Source organism: Chinchilla lanigera, unplaced genomic scaffold (genome assembly GCF_000276665.1).
Source record: "Chinchilla lanigera isolate Chin_1 unplaced genomic scaffold, ChiLan1.0 scaffold00027, whole genome shotgun sequence".
NCBI lineage: Eukaryota > Metazoa > Chordata > Mammalia > Rodentia > Chinchillidae > Chinchilla > Chinchilla lanigera.
This window is the reverse complement of record NW_004955428.1, coordinates 740,792-759,496: the sequence shown is the minus strand read 5'-3', so window position 1 is coordinate 759,496 and position 18,705 is coordinate 740,792. Positions and strand designations below refer to the sequence as shown.

At 38.1% G+C, this 18,705-nt stretch overlaps 1 protein-coding gene across 3 annotated transcripts in view; it reads right to left on the bottom strand.

The window, feature by feature from the left end:
- Positions 1-14,241: 14,241 nt before the first annotated feature.
- Hhip (hedgehog interacting protein) overlaps positions 14,242-18,705 on the bottom strand; it is an 87,338-nt gene continuing 82,874 nt past the window's right edge. The window contains exons 12-15 of one of the 3 annotated variants that reach the window (XM_013515324.1): positions 18,404-18,552; positions 16,459-16,536; positions 15,543-15,671; positions 14,242-14,713 (exon numbers count right to left, since the gene is read on the bottom strand). In XM_013515324.1, the coding sequence (XP_013370778.1) occupies positions 14,703-14,713; positions 15,543-15,671; positions 16,459-16,536; positions 18,404-18,552 (367 nt within the window). In that variant the 3' untranslated portion in view covers positions 14,242-14,702. Of the gene's footprint in view, positions 15,672-16,458; positions 16,537-18,403; positions 18,553-18,705 lie in introns of all 3 variants that reach the window. The other 2 variants (XM_005386630.2, XM_005386632.2) reach the window with 2 other exon arrangements.

The window sequence follows — 18,705 nt, the reverse complement described above, 5'->3', positions numbered from 1 at the left end:
TTTTTGCCTTTTTGAGACAGGGTTTCACTATGCGTTTCAGGCTGGCCTTGAACTCACTTCGTAGCCCAAGCTGGCCTCGAACTCACAGCAGTCCTCATGTCTCAGCCTCCCAAGTGCTGGGATTACGGGCATGCATCACTACGCCCGGCCCTAGAACAATATTTTTGATGGACATTTAGTGTCTGTATTTAGATATGCTGTAAATATGGAATATATGCTGGCTTTCAAAGATAGTATAAAATAACACATGTAGTACATGTAATATTTCAACTGAATAATGTTTTTCCACGGGTTTGGATCTTCACTCTACAACTTAATAGCTGTGAGAACCCTGTGTCCCTCTGTTTCCTCATCTGTAAAATGGCATGAGAGTACCCATATAGTTGTTGAGAGAGTTAAGTGAGTTAATGTATGTAAAGTGCTTAATGGAAGATAATCCTCTATGGATGTCTTGCGTTTCTTCACATCTCCTAAGTGGAAGCATTAAACACTTCTTTTTTTTTTCGGAACTAGCTTTGCCTGGATGCTTGTTTAGTAAGCAATCTTAGAAGACAATGATAGCTTCTTCTTCTAACTCAGAGGTCAAGAAGGTTTGCCTGTTGTCTATTAAAAAAGATTTAGATTCCTTAAGATCAAAGTTCCTCCTCTGTAGCTCAACCCACCAAATGTGCAGATTAGGTGCTTCCTTCTGCGTCCCCTGTGGAGATGGGGGCTCAGGGATCTGCTTACTGTTTATGGCTACTGCCACGAGTAATAGAGTACCCTTTGTTTCTGACCCAGGTGTCTCATGTCTTTTACCACCGTCCACAAAACTGTGGCAGTGTGAGCTTGTTAGCTTCTAAGCAGAGTGAAATCTCAGACCTTTCTCAATTCTTAGAACAGGTGCATGTCACACAGCACCACAAAGATGTTAGCTGTTACTACCATTACTCTCTCTCTTATTTCTGTTTAGTTTAGCTGTATCTTATGGCTTGTCTTCGTTTACTATTTTAGTGTCTACTTCCATTTAGGGAGACATCTGTATTAGCTTTCTCATTGCTGGGACAAAATTAGCCAACACCTGTAACTTAACGGAGAAGCTCATTTGGCTCGTCATAGTTCCAGAGGATTCAGTCTGTCGTATGCAAGCTCTAAGGAAGAACACTGGCAAAAGGCTGAGGTAGGGCAAAGCCACTCAGTTCATGGTGCCTGGGAAGCAGAACAGGGGAACAGCACCAGAGAAGCACGGGCCAGGGACCGTAGATATAACCAAGGTCACACTTCCGTGACCTACCCAGACACACCCAGCAGTGTGCTTTACCAATCCCCTAGGTGGCTTCTGAGCCAAATGTTATGGCCGGTGTCTAGTTGTTCCCCAAAGCCTCAAGTGATCATAGCTGAGTCTTTTTGGCAGTGGCTTGATCTAGGTTTTGTGATGCTAGGATTAAGTGTGTGACACTGGGATTATGGGTGCCCCACTTTGGGTATGCACAGTACCAGTGAAAAGGCATGCAGCTTGGATGGGATAAAAAGGAGAAGCAGGCTCGCTGCTGTTGCTTCTGCTTGCTGCTTCACTGCTTTGCTACTGCTTCTCCTTGTTGCCTTCTGCCGGCCATGAACTGTTTTTCCTTTACAGTGCTCCTCTACCAAGCCACCCTGCTTTGGAACCAGCCGAGTAGGGACTGAAACCTCTCCAAACTATGAGCTGAAATAAACCTTTTCTCCTTTTACTCTCGGTGTCCTGTGTTTTTTCTCAGCAAAGAGAAAAGTAACTAAGACACCAATCATGTTGACTGTTAAGCTTAACTGTCAAAACATCTTACTCTTTCTTTGGGTCTCTGCCATTGCTCTTACCTCGGCTTTATTGCTTCTCCCTCTCATGGTTATTTTAGGTTGTAAGTGTGAAACTATTAAATGAACTGAATCTTATAGATCAGTATAATGAATTTGATTTTCTTTCAATAGATAGTGTCTTGTTTCCAAATTTTTCTTTTCTGGGAGAATTTTATAGAAAATTTTATAGTTTCATAAATCTTTGGCTAGATTGGATGTAATGAACATCATTAAATTTGCCCCATGACACTTTCTGACATCATTTTAGTAACATGATTATATGTTGAGATTAGAATAAAATTGCAAAACTTATTTTTGAAAATTCAGTACACTCTGATGGCACTAAATGTGGCTGAGGATATAGAGCAACAGGAATCCTCATTCACTGCTGGTGGAAACTCAAAATGGGGGCTGGGAATTTAGCTCAGTGGCACAGCACCTGCCTGGCAAGTGCAAGGTCATGAGTTCGATTCCTGTACTGTAAAAAAACAACAACAACAAAAAAAGAAACTCAAAATGGTACAGCCACTTTAGAAGACAGTTTCTCTTACAAAACTAAACATATTCTAATCATATGATTCACAGAGAAGTTCCTTGGAATGAGTTGAGAACATGTCCATGCAAAAATTTGCTCAGAAGCAAACAAAATATCCTTCAATAGGTGAGTGAATAAATTGTGGTATGTCCAGATAGTGGAATATGATTCAGCACTAAAAGAAATGAATTGTCAAGTCATAAAAACACATAGAGGAAGGGGCTGGGGATTTAGCTGAGTGGCACAGCATCTGCCTGGCAAGCACAAGGTCATGAGTTCGATTTCTGGTACCAGAAGAAAAACAAAAAACACATAGAGGAAACTTAAGTACTAAGTGAAAAGGAAAATCTGAAGCCCTGAAATGCTGCATGATTCCAATTATATGGCATCCTAGAACAGGTAACACTATGGAGACAGTAAAAAAATTGGTGACTGCCACAGTTTGGGGAGTGGAGGGAGAGGGATGGAAGAGGAAGACTTTTTGACCCATGAAACTATTCTGTATGATGCTAAATTAGTAGGTGTATGTCATCATCTATTGATCACAGCCCACAGAATGTACAACATGAAGAGGAAATCTTAATGTAAAAAAATGGCCTTTGGGTGATTATGATATATCAGTGTAGGTACACCGGGTGTGACAAGTGAACCACTTTAGTGGAGGATGTTGCTAATGGCAAAGTCAGTGCCAGTGCAAGAGCAGTGACTATGTGATACTTCTGTACCTTGTGTTCAATTTTGCTGTGAAACTAAAACTGCTCTAAAAATAAGGCCTATTAAAAGTAATTGGTAGGAAAATTTCAATGTAATGCAGAAAATGATTTTCTATATTTTCAAGGTCTATATCTTCATTTAAATATATTTAGTCATGGAGCTATTTTCCTTTACAATGTTTTTCTCCCAACAGAAATCTTTGCCAGTTTTCAGCTGTTACTACGTATTATCTTTGCATGCTTCACACAGCTTAACGCTAATGTATATTTATTTATAGTACAAATTACTTTAACAACCCAGCTTAAGTTTAATTTGAACAGAGGGATGAATTCCAATATATACGAAAATATTGTGCTTGTTTGTGGGAACATGACGCTGTTGCTGTAACCCAGAACGGCAGGTATAACGACGGCAGCGCGCAGAGCCAATATCCTGAGGACGACCGTACGCACACACTCACTCAGCGGTGTTGTGTACGCGCTCCTCGGCTGAGCCCGAGCCTCAAACTGAGATTCGGGCCATGCTAGGATTGGATGTGGAGTGACGCCTACTGTTCCTTCCACGTGTTAAAGGTTTGGTTCTAATTTGGTGCCACTGGGAGATTATGGAAAGGACAGGACCTAAGGGGCCTATCCTTGAAGGAGACCAGGGACAAGGGCCTCTTTCTCTTTTGATCCCTGCCGTGCTATGAGCAGCTTCCTCTGCCACATGCCCCTGCCGTGCTATGCTGCTTCATCACAGGTCCGAAGCAACATGGCCAACAAACCATGGACTGAGACCACGAACCAAAATAAACCTTTCCTCTTAAAAAGTTTATTGTTTCAGGTATTTTGTTACAATAGCAGAAAGCTGATATGGGCCATGTCACTATTTACTTTTTGGAAGGAGAAGATCCACTGAGTCTTTTCAAGTATTACTACTTTGTTAAATAGTTTATCAGCTATGAAATAGGCACTTGCTTTTCTAACTGTGGCCCATATGCATGTAGCATTAATATAGTTTGTCAGAGATAACGTAAGCCCTCCCCACCAGGACTCTGAATTAGAATCTGTATTTTAACCAAGTCCCCAGATGATTGAAGGTACACTGAAGTTTGAGAAGCACAGCTTTAGGCAATGAAAATGAGACCTTCCCTCGTTCCATAGCCACCCTGGTGACATGATTTTGGGTAGGGGGTGTCTCCTCCTACCCTTACCGCGGATTTATATGCTGAAGTCGAACCTCAAGTACCTCAGAATGTAATCTTATTTGGAGAGAATGTCTTTACAGAGGGAGTCAAGTCAAAATGAGGTCCATCTAATATGATTTGTGTCAGTATAAGGAGAAATTTGGACACAGAGATACACATGTAGGAAGAAGGGGACATGAAGAGAGAGGAAAAATATGGCTTAGAACAAATCCTTTCCTCCCTTCCAGTTCTGTTGGTGGTGATTTCATATTTCAAGCCTTGAGAACTCTGAGCCCGTACATTTCTCTTGTTTTAGCTGCCCAGTGTGTGGCACTTGGTTAGGCAGCCTGAGCAGACCTCTACTCGCAGTTATGTTTCTGTGACTTGAACTGACCACCTTTCAGGCGTTACCAACTAGGAATTTATGCCCTTACGTTTGCTCAGCATATGCCGTTCTCTTCCGGTAGGCTGCCCACAGCAGTCCTCTTGGGCACACAGTTGGTTCCTGAGGGATAATGATGTTTCTGACAGCTGCAAAACCAGATGGGAAGGCCCCTGGTGGCAATGGCAGCTTCTCTGTACCAGTGCACTAGAACAGAGAGAAATGATGGACACAGCTCAAACGGTATTTGGAAATTTAGAGTGAAAGCTGCAGGAGACATGGAGGGATTCAGAAATGAACCATATCAGGATGGGAGGAACATGAGAAGAAAACCCGGAGAACAATCAGAAAAAGCAGCACAGAACCACAGAAAGGTGGGAGACCCAGGGAGGAGGAGGGGCTAAGAGGCTACAAACAAACGAGTATGCATGTATTTAATAATTACTTAACCACAAGTTACGGAAATGGAGAGGTTAATGTATGTCTAGCTAAGAGGTACGATTTCAAATCTGAAATCCATGGGGATCCCAGATATTTTATGATACGTGTTAGAGGTAAAAGGAACCTACTGGTTTTATTTTCTACATAGGATAGTGGATTCCACGTGTAGGGAGAGATATCAGCTGGCCAGTTAGCTGGAGAACCAGGTTCGGTGTACACATTGCAGCCTTAGTCCAGTGTCTTTGCAGGTATATCTGGCATGCATGGCTTTTGGTAGCTGTAGATCATGCAACAGAGTGTCTACGATACGTTAAGTTGTTCTACATGAAGCACATGGGCTTTGCATCAAGGAGTTGTAATTATAAGACTATAAATATGTCAAAGGGATCTGACAACATCTTATTAAATTACAAAAGTGAGCTCATGTAGTTTCTGATGCTGGCATGGCCCCAAGAAGAATGAGTTTTATAGCCAGGATCTATCCAGCCTTCGTCTTCTCTCACTCTCCTCCTCTCTTGTTTTTAATTGTTGTAATGACAGAAAGAAATATTGCATAAGCCGGGCGTGGTGGTGCACGCCTGTAATCCCAGCACTTGGGAGGCTGAGACAGGAGAATCCTTGGGAGTTCGAGACCAGCCTGGGCTACAAAGTGAGCTCAAGGCCAGTCTGAACTGCATAGCAAGACCCTATCTCAAAAAAGATAAAAAAAAAAAAATGTGTAAAGATCACATATGAATCAAATTGTAAAAATTCATAAGAAATATTTCATCCAAATTATTTTTCTTCCTTTTATTGTTTTATTTCTTTGAAGAATGATAGGATTTAATCTCCAGAGATGCTTCTTTGGAACTTTAAAGAGGAAAAATTTTTCTTCTGATAAGACACTAAGTGTGGCTGGTATTTTAAACTATCTTTTCATTAAAAATAGTACAGAAGTTTCAAATTTTCTTTTAGAAAGTTACTAGAAAGGGGCAAGTTCATTAGAAATACCTGTCACATTAGCTGTCAGACTCTAAGGGAAACTCAGATCTGTTAGTTGGAATAGTACAAATGTGTGTTATGAAAATTCTTAGTGACAACTGTGGGAGTAAATGGCTTTTTTCATTGATAGCTGCCTTGGAAATTTAAGGGTGCGCTATCAGCTTTGGAAGTAGAATTGCCCTAACCTTACTTTACCTTGATCACTTTGGGATCCAAGGTATTGACTTATTAACGTTCTGCTAAAGAAGATTTCATCAGGTGCCTGTTTATTTATGTAGTGGTGCTGGGGGCAAGACCTCTACCACTGAGACCCACTCCAGCCTGTCACTTTTTAGTTCTAGCATCTCATCTTCTTTTCCCATGTCTAAGTCCCCCTTATAAATATGTACATCAATCAGAATTAGGAGCGTGTAAACAACTCCAAATGTTTGTAACACAGGGAATTTAAAGCAAGGAATTGATCACATGAGTGACGGCAGAGCAGAGGAGCCAAACATATGAAAAGAAAAGAACCCAGAGAGATTAGCAGCGGCAAGAAAGCACTTCCATCGCCAGGCTGTATGTATACATTACTATTTTCTTCTACTATGCAGAGATTCTTCTAGGTCTGTCAGGGACTCACAAAGCAGAAGATGCCCGCAGTTATCAGAGGGTGCTCTTGGGCTAAGCCAGGGCATGTATGCGAACAACGGGAAGGCAGTGTCTGGAAGAGGACTCTGGGGGTGCCTGGGCCTTCGCAGGAATCAGCGGATGGATGGCGTCAGCCTGCTGAACTTGAGACTTCGAGGAAGCAACCTGAGCTCTGTGATGCTTTGTGAATCAGCACCTCATCACATATTTTATTCTCGTAGAAATGGTAAATTCTTGGCAGAGAGGGAGCTTTTCCTTTCAGCCTGTCAGTGAGATACATTTACCCAGGAAGAAAGGGGCTTAGATGAAAGCAGATTGCACTTCTGATGAATATCAGCAGGTTCATTTTAAAAACAGATCACGGTAATGTGCTGTCTTTAAATCTTTTGGGAAGATACATAGAAGCAGAATAGCTGGGTCAAATGAAATTCCTAGTTTTAGTTTTTTTTGAGAAATCTCTATTCTGATTTCCATAGTGGAAACAGATAAAGGGATAAAGAAAATATGATATTTATACACTATGAAGTATTACTCTGTCATAAAGAATGATAGATTTGAGTTATTTGTAGGAAATTGGATGCATTTTGAGACTATAATGGAGTTGTTCTGATCTTTTTGAGACAGGATTTCACTATGTACTTCAGGTTGACCTTAAACTCAGTTTGTAGCCCAAGCTGTCCTTGAACTCACAGTGATCCTCCTGCCTCAGCCTCCCAAGTGCTGGGATTACCGGCATGCACCAACACACCCAGCGAGACCATAATGTTAAGTGAAATAAATTAGACACACAAATTGAAATACCACAGAATCTCTCCTATGTGAGAAATCAAAATTATAAATAAAGAGCAAAATAAAAGATAGATCATAGGAAGTAGGGAGATGGATCTTTCCTAAATGGGAAGTGGATCAAAAGATGGGACAGAAAGATCAAAAGGGGGAGAGAAAAAAGAATTACACTGTGCTGTGTTCATGGGCCAACTCCACACAATGAATGTGGACATGTACTATAAACATGTGGTAATCCAATAAATAAAGGGCAGATCACACATTATACAAATACTCTAGAAGCCAAAACGGCAAGGTTGATAAAGTTCTGGGATATCTGCAATCAGCTTCTTTTTCATCTCTCTCCTCTGCTACATGCTTCTCCCCTGAAACTTTTTTTTTTTTTTTTTTTTGGTTTTTCTCCGGTACCAGGAACCCAACTCACGACCTTGCGCTTGCCAGGCAGGCGCTTTTGCCGCTGAGCTAAATCCCCAGCCCCTCACCCCCTGAAACTTAAGGACTCATTATCCTTAATGCTCTTCTGCTTTCTTCACTTATTAGTTCTTACTTATAGAAAGGATCAGGTTTAGGTTGCTTACAAACTAGAACAGATTTAAATGAATGGAACATCTTCCCGCTTGCCTAACGAAACTGACTCTGCCACTGGCAAATATTTTGGGAGAAAATATTAAAATTAAAACATGAGAAATAACAACAGACGAGAATATTTGGAAATAGGTTGGGGATAGAATTTTAGGAAATCAACACTCGTATCATCCGTCCAAATATTTAGGGAAAGCTTTTAAAACTCTAAAATAAAAAATAATTTTAAAATGGCACATATACATCATGTCATAAGATAAAGTTTAATACATTTGATCATGTTAAAAGACACAAAATAGAGCAAATCTAACCAAATTTCAGGCATGCATTTACATAAATATATTAAATTAAGAAAAAATTATACACTTAAACATCCTTTTTTCCTAAAAATCATTAAATCCACAGATCAACAATAAAACCGATTCTCTGCATTTACCACTTCAAGATACAATTGTTCTATTTTAAGATAACACAAATACACTTGTTAGAATTTATATGCATTATACATATATTATATATTACATAGATAGTGTGTATACATTTGTAGTGTTTGTACAGAGAGATAAATATATATACATGGTTGTGTGCACACATACAGATGCACACAGATGTACTTTAAGTCATCTGTACTATTACTTCTGGGTTCTAATGAGCTGAATTGGAGCTGGTTGGAAATGAAATTGTCTTTTGCTTCAAACATGTTCATCATAACCATTGGGCTTACAAGCCTGTCCTTATAAATGTCCTTGCTTTTCCTACAGCACATAATCATAGGAGGCACTTCAATAAATATTTTTGATAATAAGTGGATGGAAGGTTGAATAGCAGAAGATCAATCAAACAGAACTGCGTGTTTCATAACCTGATAAAACAAGTCAGATTCGTCTGAACTCAGCGGGATTATGGGAGCCAATAAGTTTGCCTGTTACTTTGCAGGAGAGTATTTACAGAAATCCTAATCAGTTCATACAATAACCCTGCTCCTTTAAGCTTGTACCTGATTTTACTAATTGTTCCTATACTCTCTTGCCACTTATTAACAGAAATCCAAGCATGGGTTGATTCTGAAATCGCCTGTGAGTAAGGTTATGGACAAACTGCTTTAATTTTCAACAAGCTAAAGGAAAAGGAACAATTAAGAAAACCAGCATGTGTTAGAAGAATGAAACAGATATCTATTCTTTAAAGTTGAGCAAAATTAATCACAAATAAAGCCAAAATTAGCCACAAATAAAGCCTGTTTCAAACACATAGGGTTTTCCTTTTAGTATTCTTTCATGCTTATTAATTATAACAATTCAAAATTTTTTATGTTAATTAGATAGGTGTCTTTTAAAAATAAACTAATATGGCATATCCTAGGGAATCAAGTTCAAAAAAATTCCATAAATTGAGTATCATTTATCTGGTGATTTCATAGTTCTTGGTGAAATATGTGTCCAAACATATCCTGTGAGTGTAATAAGATATGGGAAATACCTTATATCTCTTAAGGTCCTCAGTTTGGTTCCTCAGTAATAGCTTAGGAAAGGGTTCCTATTATACATGAACTCTTTTTTTTTTTCTTTTTTTCTGTGGTGCTCAGGATTAAACCCAGGGGCTTGCACATGTTAGGCAAGTGCTCTGCTACCAAGGTACATCCTCTGTGCTTTTCAAAATTTCGCTTTAATAGCAGGTCTTATTGGATTGCCCAGAACTAGCTTTGAACTTGTAATCCTCCTGGCTCATTCAGCCTCCGAAGTAGCTAAGTGTTACCACTGATCCTGGCTGAACTCTTCATTTATTCTTGGAAAGACATGTCTCTGATTTTAATATGAAGAACCATACAACATACATTTTGGCATAGACTGTACCAAAGCTGATTGTACCTTGTTCATGTGAATGAAAACTACTGTCTAGTTATTTTATTGCAGAAAGAAACACACAAGAAGTAGTTTCTGTGAAGGAAAAGCCCATGCTATATTTAGCCACTATGAATTTCTCATTAATGATCAGTTTTTCTATACTAAATGTACTGTTAAAATATGATATTTTTTACATACAAGAGTATAATCAATTGAGGTAACTCACTGTATATGTATGTTAACCTGCATGTGTATATATGTACGTATACTTTGCACTTAAGTATCAATATTCTACATATTCAAGAAACCTTCTATGAAGAATGATGTTTGACTTTATGAAGTACATTATAGAATTAGTCTTGAATTAATGTTAGAATTAATGGCAATGTTGGTACTATTTTTTTTAATGTCACTGTTGTGTGGCCAAAAAAAAGCAAAAAAACAGGATTTAGGCATAAGATTTTATGTTAATGCACAGAATCTATTATTTATTTTTAATTTTTTAAACTGATTGATATTGGACCTGTATAAGTGTATGGGAAAGGAAAGGAGATGATGGATGTATCTTAATTAAGAAGAAATTTAAGAAAAATGCTACTCTTATACATGAACAAACCTCTTCATAGCATCTAGGGAAATCATCACTCTTAAGAAAACAACTCTACCATAGTCCCATGAATATGTCTTACTCTCCTAACATTATTTGAGGATGATTTCTAGAATGTACCCAGTCAAAATAGGAGAAAGAGGGTTGAAACTAACAGACTGGGTTTGGAAGTTCCCTGGCCATGGTTGTAAATACTTCTATGTATAGTCTCCCACCTTCCTAGAAATCGTATTAATTTTTGGAAGTATTACCAATTTGTGTTGGTGTGACAAAGAGAAAGAAGGTAAACCAGCAAGCATCTATTTCCCATATTCTAAAAAGGAGCTTGCTGATGGCATTCTCTTAGCATTCCCACTAACAGCCCCACCGGCTTTCCTGGAGTATGAAGAAATATATACATTTGCTGGGCCGGGGATTTTGGTCTGAGTTCTCTTCAAGTTCGGATCTCATCCTGGGGTAGGAAAGAAGATTCTGAAGTGTTCACTGAGGAGCTACTTCTTATTTTTCTCCTCATAGGTTCAGGAAAACAAAATTCTTCAGAGTAGAGTCCATCAAAATGGTTTTCACATGGATAGGAAATAGCTACTATTAGCTACTACATTCACATGGATAGGAAATAGCTACTTTAGCTAGGACAGAATAATGGTATGGGAACGCCTGGATTGACAGTCATATATGCTTTTCATTATTTCCTTCAACGGCTTTAATAGATTGATTGAGTATGTTATTTTTCTACTACCTTTCATGATATTTTGAGCAAATGTGACACCAGAAGAGGGTATTTTTCAAGAAAAGAAAATATCGTAACAGCAAAATCCACAGCTGCTTGCCCTTGGACATCTTCATTATAGATGGACTGAGGGAGGACATGTCTATTCACTCAAAACCAACAGAAAATAAATGAACAGAGGAGAAGGAAGAGGAAAGAGATTAAAACAGAGGGAAAGAGAAAGAGCTAGGTGAGGGGTAGAAGGGAGAGAGGACACAAATTCTGCAGGTAACATTTTATACAGATCCTCCAAAATTAATTTGTTAATCAGCAACTACAACTTCTGTGACACACTTTTATCTTTTCTTTTAAAAATGCAGACTTGGTTTCTCTTTTATCGTTAAAGCTAATAGACTTAACAGGAAGTTGGACTAATAAAGATTTAAAGTAATGTGTATTTTGAAAGAACCTAGATGCAGCAATTAACTCCATTACACTTAGTAAGGTTAGTATATAATTTATGTTTCAGTGATTAAAAACAGCATCAAAATCATGGATTAAAGTTATCTGACAAGACAGCTAAGATAGCTGTATTCATTTCTGTTAGTTCATTGAAAGGAACCATTAGCGCTTATATTGTTTAATCAATTTTGCGTGCCTCTATCTCATAATCTGAGCACCTACTTTGAAGATAACAATATGCACTATAATAACCATTGTTAACTTCCTATCATCTTGATTTGGAATTCTGTATCATTTGTACTGTTTTTTGTACTATTCTCTTTAAAATAAAAAATAAAAGTATGTGTACATGGTTCTGTAATTTTTTTTTTTTTCTGGCACCAGGAATCGAACTCATGACCTCGCGCTTGCCAGGCAGGTGCTTGTGCCGCTGAGCTAAATCCCCAGCCCCGGTTCTGTAATTATTTTCAAATGAGAAGGTAGGAAAGAAGTGAGTACTCTGAGGCATGTGAAGGACAGTTCTCTGGCTAGTTGTATGTGTGTGTGTGTGTGTTGCATGAATTTCTTCACTATTTTATTATGGGATAGATCTATGAATATGAGAAAATATCTGAGTACTCTTTGTGGTAAAATAAAAGATATATTTTACAATGGCTACGTTGAAATAAAATCCTAAGGAGAAAAGATATGGATAGAAACACTTTTGCCATTACATACGTTTCTTAGGTCTTTCTTCCCTTTATATTCAATACCTGCCAGTTCAATTTTCATTTTATTATCTTAAATAACTCCCCAGAAATCAAGGTTCTATGAGCCAGGACAAAAGTTTGGCAGACACAGTGGTAGAAAGGTTATTTGTTAACTAAAACAACATAGCAACATTTCACATTCAACTGACTCCCAATTCTTAAACTCTGGAATGGATAAAGGGATAATAATATACATTCGCCTATTCTTCATTTCATCTTTATTTTTCACATGTGCACTCATATCAAGGACATTTTTCTTCCACTTTGGACTGTGTGCTTTATGAACTAAGCAGAATTTGCCTTTTATTTGATGAAACAATAATTGTTCCTTAGCTCTTGCTTTTTAGCCAGTTCCTACCTACCTCTCACCATGAATCACTGAAGATAATTTCCCAGTCGGGCATTTAAAAAAATCTACTTGAAAGAAAAGGTCAAAGAGATATTTTAATTGGCCACTTAGTTTAAAATATGTAGCCATCAATTACCATTGCCCTCTACTTTTTTCCTGAGAACAGAAAAATAAAATGACTCCAGTGACTTCACCTTCTTTGCTTGGGTTTAATATCCGTGGACCTTGCTATCTTCCTTTTAGAACAGTGTGGTCTTTTATTCTAACAACTCACAATAGGAAAGGCAGTGACACCTGGGGTACACATGCTTTCTTAGTCACTTGAAACTCATTCACTTGGGCAGGGGCTGTATAAAAAAAGTGGGGTCTGGTCAATTTAATATAGATTAATTTAAATAGCAGAACCACTGGCAATAGAACATCTTTTATTTGGGGAAGGAGATAGACAGATTAAAGATGTAAGAAGAAACACTTGCCTTTTAAGATTTTACTGAATATACAGCAGAACCCTTGTTGTTTTCGGTCAAAGTAGAAATGGGAGAATGTGTAATAAAACTGCACAATTTAACAGATTTAGACAACTGGCTCCCTCACAAGAAGTTCACATTTTGTTAGTGTCACCCACATTGAATAAGAGATGATTAGATGGTAGGGTCCATTTACAAAAATGGTTGTCAGGACATTTTTTTTTAATTGTAAAACTTTCTGTGATGGAATTCAGTAAAAGGGCTATGCAGAGAAAACACTGGAGACAAAAGATTGCTATTAACCTACAGATGCAGGCTACTGCATGGTTCATTGCAAGATTTGTCACACTGTTGGGCCAATGAAGTGTTAGTGAGACTCGAAGGGACCACCCCTTTTCTGGGGTAAGAGGGCAATTTGGTCTCCATGCTCATTTAATCCTGAGACGTCTTTGAATAGACTGTCAATGGAATCTAAATTGTGCAAAATTATGCATGCACTTTTTAATGCAGGCTATTGTTCACTAAGCACTGAACCAAGATTTCTCAACCACTTCCATTTGGCATGAGGTCACTTGAAACTTAGGTAATCAAATATGGAAGACAAGAGCGGTGTACTTAACCAATCTTTCTTTCTACATTATGGTTTCTATATAAACACTCACTCTGCTTTCATTCCAAAGCTCTCTTTTAAACAACTGAGAAATAGTAGCTACCGGGTTTTCAAAATTATTTGAGGCCCGTATTCTTAAGGGTAAGGAGCAGGTTTACAAAGTCAGACAGCACTGCGTAAGCTGGATAATTCTACAATTTAGAGTCCAGAGGAATGGAGGTTTACTGAAGGACAGCTAGAGTGGGTGTGACCTTGTCATGAGCAGAGGTGTCTTTTCAGCAGTGCAAAAAGGGCTTATAATTTTATTAACATCCAAAAATGTGAGAAGTGGCCAAAATCATTAAGAAAATGTCTACCAGACTCTTTGCAGTTTTAAGTTAGAACAATGTCATCTCTTGAAAAACCTGAACGAATTTTTACAGAAAATTTATTGATACATTAACCCGATAGTATTTTTACTGTGTTCTGAAAGAGCAGCATATACATTAAAAGTCATATCCAGCAAGAATTATTCTATTAAAAATTTGTACAAGTGACACTTATACAACCATGCTTGGATAAAAACGAGTGAGCTCTTCTCCTGTGAGGTTTTGATTCAGTGTGAAATCTGCAACATTCTAATTGCATACACTCTGACAGTCTTGCTATGGTGAGAGGCATTTTACAAATGTTTAATGCTGGAATTTTATGGGAATTGGCTGTTTTCTTGCTTTCTCATCCGTCGTTAATGATTACATGTTGGCAAAAGGAAACACTGCTAGATTAGATCCGCAGCACATTAAAGACTCTTTGCTTTCTCACTCCCCTTCTTTCCAATTAAGTTGGTGCAAAGTGTAACTTTAGCATTTTACAGGACAGGTTAAAGGTGTTTCATCTAGGTGATGTCTATATTATAAAAATAAAATAAAAAATATAAATACGTAACACAAACCCAGTGCCTACTGTTAAATAAAATACATAATAAAAGCAGACCTTTCAGGAGGATTGATTTGAACATATGCTGTTATGATTTAATTATAAAACATTTAAAAACAATCTTGCGACTAGGCTGAAGTCACCAGATTGCCCTGCCAAATCAAAAGGTAAGTGCGTAACGTTCTGTGACTGGATACCTTGGTAAAAATGAAGATTACAATTTTCTATCAAGTTGCTCAGTTAGAAATTCATCAGGGAGTTCCGAAACATTCTCTCATATAGTCCTTTCATATAAAAATATTGCTTTTTTATTAGATCCATCACATTGCACAGTAGTGTTTCAAAACTCCATTAATGGTGCCTTTAGTAGTTACAGACAGAAAATTCTTGGGAAGTCAAATAATCTCTTCTGGAAACATAAAAATTCGTTATCAATGTACAGTGGAATTTCTGTGTAAATGGCTCTGTACAATGAAGTACATATATTTTAAAAACCCATCTGCTTTGCAACCACACCTATAGGGGTTGTGAGTGGGGTGTGTATGTGCATGTGTGAACAGACATACCAACATACACATGGAGGATCTGTACATTTCCGAAAATTATTTTTAAGTTAATAAAGTAAAATGAAATCACAGGAGTGTGTAACAGGAGAGCAGTCTTTTTTTTTTTTTTTTAATGACAGGATAAAAAATAAATGCCCATTGGTAGGAATATTTAAACAGTCCCGGAAACTATACAATGTAACTTGTTAGATCCAGCAAATAAGATGTCATGTCAATGATCTGATCAAGAATACCTGCCCTGGTCACTCTGCGGATGTTTCTGTCCACTTGTTCACACTGAAGACCAAGATATCCTTTTTTACAGAGACACTTGTTTGGTCTAACACAGACACCGCCGTGATGACATGCTGGCTCACATTTTGCTGGGAGAAGAAAAAGCAACAATATCACACTCTCATTCTGTATATCAGAAAGGGTTGAGTATGAGACCCTCATATATTTGATGAATAAGGGAAGGTAGGGAAAGAAGAAGGAAGATAATAACAGAATGATCTAAAGGATCAGTAGGAAAGGTTTTCAGACCCATAGTTACTCTGAGGCCAGAACTCAGCAGGCAGTGGGAGACATTTCTAGAGAAGAAATCACGAGAATTTGAAGAAGCAGAAATCATGAGATCATTTCATGATCATGAGATGATTTCAGTGATTTTCAGGATTGACACTGTTTAACACAAAGATTTCATTTCAGCCAAATCTGTGCTCCACAGAGGCATTTCAACAGAAGCCCTTCCAGGTACTCGAACCCCCTTCCCGCAGGGTAGGATCTCAACGGGGGAGCGTCCTGCCTAGAGAAGGAGGCCAGGTAAGAACATCGTGGAGTTTGGGTGGGATGGACTATCCACCATATGCGCCTCCTCATGCTTCCGGGGGGAGCATAGCACATTCTTCACTTTAATTACAAGACATTTCATACTCCAATCCTGGGATCAGTGCAGTTGGCCAGCGAAGAACATTCTGAACAATCCTTCCTGGGTTAGTCCACAGCACTGAATTTCTTTATTACAGAATTTTTACCCTGATAGTATAGGTGGAGAATGTAAAGATTTACTCTACAATGAGACAGAGGCATAGAATTTGGTATGTAAATTGATTGCAATTTGCTGATTAGATAAATTTGGAGAGTGCAGCCACTGCAGACAGAACTGAATACCTTGAATACTTTGCCTTATACTTTGAGGGGTCAGGGTCACTTTCACATTTTCAAATGCATTTGTCCAGGGGTCTGTGGCTGACACATGGAAAAGAATAAGAATTTTCTCATTTAAATTCATGGGAGATGAGTAAATCATGTAAAGATAAGAATAAAATTCTTGATTGGGTCAAAATATCCCAGATAGATTACTCCCGTCAAGTAGCTCTGGCTTCTCTTATATATTACAACTATTTAAATGTAGTAGAAAGATGGAAGGAGATTTACTGAAATAAAACTTCATGTTAATCCAAAGAAAGTACATTCTGAAGCCGGGCGTGGTGGCGCACACCTGTAATCCCAGGGCTCGGGAGGCTGAGGGAGGAGGATTACTGTGAGTTCAAGGCCAGCCTGAACTGCACAGTGAGACCCTGTCTCAAAAAGATTAAAAAAAAAAAAAAAAAAAAGGAAAAGAAAAGAAAAAAAACCAACAACAAAAAAAAGAAAGCATATTCCCACTTACATCACATATTATTATTATCTATTAAGGTATGTATAAAGCCACCAATATGCAAAATAATTTGTTTGCCCTCAGTTTAAATATGTGCTAACTAGAAGGTACTCTATAGATACTTGTTAATTAATTACCTGAATAACAAAAGAGGTAAGACAAAATATAAAGAATCTAACAAAGTAGACACTATATAAAAGAAAGAGATAGATATTTTCAGGCATCAAGGGAAACAGAAGAAAATATATTATCAGGAATTTGAATATTATTACATTTGAACACTGATTATTACTTTTTGATCAGCTAACAAAAAGGAAGGCAGATTGAATCACTGCAATGTAAGCAATTGTTGTAAATAATGTAATTACTTAATTTCTGTTGAGTTTGAATTGATCCCTCTTTCCTGGACATGCAGTCATGGTACTGGATATGCAGTCATGGTATTAATCAATCACATAATGTTATTAATATCATTAAATTGCTGAAATAATTTAAAGATAAAATGTATACTATAAAAGTGACTTTATATATCAGTTATTTTTGTTAGACAATATATAAAGTAGGCAAGTTATGATTCTGATTTTTGAAACAAACATATCTAGAATAAAAAACAGTGTTTATGAATTCAGAACATTATTAAAATTAACTTGTGGCTTTACTTTTCCTTGGCAAGAGGCACCTTAATATATAAAATAGCAGAGGTCAACAGTTTCTGAGAAAGAGCTATCTAGGCTGATTGTTGAATCTGCATCTTTAACACATAATACCTTACACTCTAGCTTTCTAAATTTATCCAGTTTTCTCACTTCACATCAAATAGAACTTAAACATCATTGAGCAAAATTGAGGAAATCTCACGTTCAAGGATAGAATAACCCTGAATAAAAATCTCCTTTGCTTTCTGAACAGCTGCACACAGAGCTGACGGGTCACAGGGGAGTAGCAAACAGAATTAAAAGGTCTCGTAATATGACTCTAGATAATTGCGTTTTCCCTTTTATTTAGAAACACTCACTGGAAAACCCTGTTTTTAGTGTGCTGTAGCAAGAAAGCAAGGAGTAGAGCCGGGAGGGCATTTATGGGGTGTTTGGTAAATGCCTGGATGGGGAAGGGGGTTGGCAGGCACCAAGTCACTGCCTGGTGTGTTGGTGTGGGCGGGGTGGGAACCCCATAGAGAGGCCCTGGTTGGGCTGGTCTCATTTTTTTTTTTCTTTTTGAAAGGACTCAGTCATTTGAAGTTCTTTTATGTTCATAGTTAACTAATATATGTGAATAGTTGGCATAAAGGAAATGCAAAAGACTTAATTTAGAAGTTCAGAAACAGATGGGCACCAAGATTATTGTAAAGGGCTAAATATTTTGAACACGAGATGATGCTAGAACAGGGACGCTATGTGCCTACGTACCTAAGAACTGTTCCACACCCAGTCTTTCTGTGACCACAGAGATACTAACCGATTCTGCAGAAGTCACCCTCCCAGCCTGGACTGCAGCAGCAGGTGCCCGTTGGGGTGCAGTAGCCGTTCCGACAGAGCCGGGCACACTCTGAGCTCAGGGTCTGTGCAGGTTGTACCGTGGCTCTGCATTCCTCAGGCAGTAAAGGTCTGCACCAGAAGACAAGAGTTGAAACTGTACACTGGTTGGAAATCAGTAGCAGAATGAAATCTAGTGAGTCTGCAGCTTACAAATTATGTCTCTCTCCAGAGACACCCTTCTTTTACAGGACTCGGCCAATTCACACCTTAAGAAAAACAGAA